Raw genomic sequence first — 5,000 nt, 5'->3', positions numbered from 1 at the left:
AAATGGCCGTCACCGCAGATCTAGTGTTGGAGTTCTAAGCTCCTTGTTACGTACGGCCTCCTGTCGATTCAGTTTTTGTAAGAAACTGGCAAGACATCTGCAAAAAGCAACCAGGATAAAGTGTCCCGGCCGTAACTCTAAACGTAAGTTAATAACTTAATTACGTATTGAGGTAAATTTTTCTTGTCGTAAACACGACTTTTTTGAGGAAAAAAATATCCTGCAGGGAAATGAGGAGAGAAAAGAAATATCCTGCAGAGCATTTAGGAGGGAAAAAAATGTCCTGCCCACTAGGGTTGCTAGAAAAAAAAAAACTTGCTGACCAGAAATCACCCACACCCCCCCTCAAGAGCTAAATGGTCGGTCCCTTAATGGCCTGATATGTGAAATGGCCATCACATAGATCTAGTGTTGGAGTACTAAGCTCCTTGTTACATACGGCCTCCTGTCGATTCACTTTTTGTAAGGAACTGGCAAAACATCTGCAACAAGCACCCAGGATAAAGTGTACCGGCCGTAACTCTACACGTAAGTTAATAATTTAAGTACGTTATATATATATATATGCACATGCACCCTCTCGAAATCAAACGACTATAGCCACCCCTCCCCCACTTTTCTCCTCCAGTGTTGTTTTCTTCTAAACTTCTCCCTTCTCCCCGGCCCTCATACTTCCGTCAGTGAACAGGGGATCGGGAGATAATTTATTTAAAGTCAAGTAACACAGGGAGTGATCACCCAATCTCCCAAGTCAGAGCCTGACTGGCTCATGATAAATACTTGATATAAATTACATACTACATACTATATAAAAAGCAGACTTATATACAAGATTGTAAGAACTATTAAGACTATTAAAGGCAACTATTGCACTGACAGCCGATAAGAGGGTTATTTGAATATCTTCGAAATACGTTCGGGGTCGTTTTTGCCAGCAACGGAAGCTGGTTACAAATGCGAAAATCAAGACATGTTATAACATGAAGGGCACCCAACGAGCAAATTAAGCCTTAAAGACTTTGAAATACACTTCTTGGATCCTTGTAATGCATGTATGAAGACTGCGTTTAAAGACATGTTTTTATCACCTACAAAATTTTGATCTTTTCAGATATCTTAGCTGAAAAGTGAAATGCCCGAAACTTTTAGGGAATGATATCTTTATCTCATGCAGAAATTGCTAGCTAAACGTAATCTTCTAAGAACTTCCAACCAAGCCATTTGCGCAATCGAAACTGCTAGGTTGTGAATCTTTTAGGTGACGTTTTAGTAAAGAAATCTGTACTGAGCTCTTTCGCAATGTAGAACCGCAATTCTTGGAGCAGTTTGACTCTCCCGAACACGTAATCCATCGAAGATTATCGTTTGGTGCTCCTGTTATAAGTTCATTAGAGGGTTGAACTGTTTGATAAGTGCAATTGAAGCAAACGATGTCAACGAACCTGATAATTTTTTAGGTTTTCTTGCCATCGAGGGAGCTAACTTTTCAACTCAAGTCAAAAAATTCAATTTTGAATGGTTTTTATATAAATAAATTGACATCTGGATAAACTGACTTAAGCAAACATTAATTTTGCTGTGGGTGTGTATATTAATTGTCTTGGTTCAAAGTTAAGAGGAACAAAATAAAAATCCTTTAAATTAAAAGGTGACTGGAGGGGATGGATTATAAAATGTGAGGTCGTTTACATAAATTCATCGAAACTACGGTTACGTAGCAGCGGTTCAGATCGGTGATTTGCAAAACATCATCAATGATTTAGGTCTCCGCCCGTCTTTAAAAGTCTTTAACTTCACAAACTCAAATTTTAGATATCTATTTTAGTCTAGCACTGGTCGTTTCATTACATATTTTATATTTATCATTTAATAAGTGGGAATGCCTTTGGCACTTGAATGAAATATTATCGCGTCCTGGCATGGATTCGAATTAATTTTGCAGCAATTTGTATAATTGGTCATGATTATAAGGGTTTGAAAAACATATTGTTATTGAAGACTGAATCTGTTTCTTTTAATTAAACTTCACGAAAATTATCTCAGTGTAAAAATGACTTCTAAATAAAATTTTCTCTGTATAGCATGGGTCCGTTCCTTTGCTGTGCAGTATATGAAAAACGAAAATATGCGAAAGCTAATAAATTATATTAAACGGAAAGTGGCAAGATAAAAAGTTAAACCCTAGTCACTATAGGGAAAATGCTACATTAACGCTTTAAGTTGAAGTTTTGTCGGCTCTAAAATAGATGACTTCTCCCACTTACAACATACCGTACTTTCTCATAGCTAGATAATTTATATGGACATGTAAAATGAAAGAAAAACCTAAACCTCTTAAAAATGACAGTATGGGGACAGATGGAAACCTAGCCAATTAGTTCATTATCTAAGTTGCTGTAAGTAAAAATGTAAGGAGAGTACTTGGAAGCTATGTATAATATTATGTATTCCACATTGTGAAATGTACGTTATCTGTCAATTTGCTGGTATTTTTATGTACGTAGGATTTATATAATGTGATTTTTGAAATAATATAATAATAATATCTTTAAAAAACCGTTAAAAAAAGGAAACTGTTTTAGGAATACAGCATATAAATTAGGTCGACCACCTTAACAACAAATTACAGAACTGTGGACTCACTGGTCCCATATATTTTTGTTTCCGAAAATTGTGATTTTTCTTGAACTCTTCCTAGGGTAATTATAGAACGAAGGTAGAATCGACTTCTATTTTCTACAACAGTCTTCTCGCGACGTTCCATCACAATTTTTCAAGTATTGATATTTAGGGAAACAAATTTCTTGATTAGGGAATCATATTTCTAGCTACTTGTGATGCGACAGTGCAACGAAAATGAGACAAAAACAAGTTTCCCGGTTTAAAGCTCGTCAAGAAACTTGTCTAGTGAGGAGAGAACCTTAGTTCATCGCCTAAAAAATGTGACGCGCAAGAAAAAATGCTGAGTGTAACAGCACCTTTACGGCAGAGAATAGTAAAATATACAATGCAAATTTAACAGGGCAGGTACCGAGCTCATGTTTTTACACATGCACAGAACCCGCTTGTGGTTGCTTTTACACGCGAAAGTTATTTTCTTTATGTTGGTCGGATTGCTTCTTTCATGCAAACCAACCAAAATCGAGAGAAAAATACTCGTTAAAAGCCTGAAGATCCTACCAAATGTTGCATTCCGCTATTACCACATAAAGGCCCTTAATAGACCCAGCGATAGCAGAATCCGGCTACAGCGGACATGCTAATTTTGTCTCATGTGAAACTAAAACAAACTGATCTAGAAGATAACTAAATGTTGAGAATGCTCCCGGCAACTCGTTTACAACCAAACGTTTTGAACCTTTTAAGCCCGCCGCACACGTACTGAAAGAGCTGAGCAAATTGCTGTCAGCTCAACCGTTTCCTATCCTGTACGGCGAAGTTTTCGAGGATAGAGAAAATTTCCCTTGCGCGGCCGTGAAGATACCCAAAACGTTTCCTTTGCGTGGCAGTGCCGCGAGTTTTACTGTTAAGAGAACGTTCTTACCTATGTTTACCGGACATTCAAATGCACACAAGAAGCAACCAAGAAGAACAATGGGTAGTAATCTGAAAATCAACCAGTCGCTAGCGGGAGCCATTTCACCGTCTTATTAAGGCCCGTGAAGCAGATCCTACGCTTTTAAAAAAATTGTTTACATAAGATATAATGACCTTCATTGTTTGTTATTGAGTGACACTGACAAATTGATGCTCCAGCTTCCTCACAAAAAACAAAAAACAAAAAAAATTAAAAACCGGCTGGCGGAATGCAAGTGAAATAACCGACGCAATCGGTTTGATTACCTAAAACATACAAAGAAATTAAAATTAACCAGTTTCTGGCGATCTTTAGGCTAAGGAACCGCTTATTGATCGGAATAGACTTTAATCACGGCCAGTTTTCTGTCAAACAAGAAACTTATGAGGTATTTGTATTGAAAGCTCGGTATATCAAAGGCAAATTTATTTTCTCCTATTACGGGAGGAACCGAGCTCTGACCAGGTGTTCTTGGTAATGAAAGGAATTAATTATGAAAGAGAATAATTTAGCTATAGGCGCCGTCCAAACGTATCCGGATATTTTTGAATCCGCAACCTTTTCTCCGTCCGTATGTGTGCTCGGGTTTCTTTTTCCAATGGTGTACAGTGTATATCGCCGAGCGTCACAAGTCTATTCAGTAAAACTGAGCGAGGTTTTTAACTGGACTGAAGGAAGTTAATTTTTGCGGCGTTATACTTTGCGGGTTTTTATTCTTAGCGAACTATTTTATTTGCGGATCGGCGTCCATCCAAAACGTCAAGCCTGGTACGATTTTAAAATTGCGATCTTCGTATTATCAAACGAGCACAGTCTGAATTTATACTAACTTGAAATCCATATCAAAGAGGTTTTTCAGTTTCTAAAATCCGTGACACACAAATCATTTTCAAAATCTGTACTCGATTAATTGATCCTAAGTCTCGATGAATATCTATCCTAAGTATATGGTTGGCCTACGATCGTTCAACATTTGAATCAAAGAGGCGATTGAGAAACAAAACCTGAAATAAAGAGCATTTTAATTTTATTTGAATCTACAGCTGAATCTACTGTCTGATCAATATTTGACTTTATTAAATTTGAACTACGGAGATCACATTTCCAGCGTTTTCATTGGCTCGCCGGACACAGGTTATCAGCTCATATACCTGCACTACCAAATATGGTCACTGACTACAGCAGCAAATACACAGTTTTGCGGCTCCGAGATAAAAAAGGCCAAATAAATTCAACATAAAAGAGTTGTGATGTTGGGGTTTTTAATAAAACAATTATTCTACTTGGGCTTGCTGGATATGAAATGATCATAACCAATTCGGCGCTACGCGCCTCGTTGGTTATATATATCATTTCATATCCAGCGCGCCCTTGTAGAATAATTGTTAAGTATCACTGGTGTATTACTCAGCATTTCTGATTA

At 37.3% G+C, this 5,000-nt stretch overlaps 1 protein-coding gene across 1 annotated transcript in view; it reads right to left on the bottom strand.

Moving 5' to 3' along the window:
* Positions 1-3,733, bottom strand: part of LOC138019528 (contactin-associated protein 1-like) — a 31,933-nt gene extending 28,200 nt beyond the window's left edge. Inside the window, exon 1 of the mRNA XM_068866354.1 lies at positions 3,545-3,733. Coding sequence (XP_068722455.1) covers positions 3,545-3,638 — 94 coding nt within the window. The 5' untranslated portion in view covers positions 3,639-3,733. The remainder of the gene's footprint in view (positions 1-3,544) is intronic.
* Between the last annotated feature and the right edge of the window lie 1,267 nt (positions 3,734-5,000).

This window comes from Montipora capricornis, chromosome 10 (genome assembly GCF_036669925.1).
Source record: "Montipora capricornis isolate CH-2021 chromosome 10, ASM3666992v2, whole genome shotgun sequence".
Classification (NCBI taxonomy): domain Eukaryota; kingdom Metazoa; phylum Cnidaria; class Anthozoa; order Scleractinia; family Acroporidae; genus Montipora; species Montipora capricornis.
Note: the sequence above shows the minus strand (reverse complement) of the source record. Positions and strands in the feature narration are given on the sequence as shown.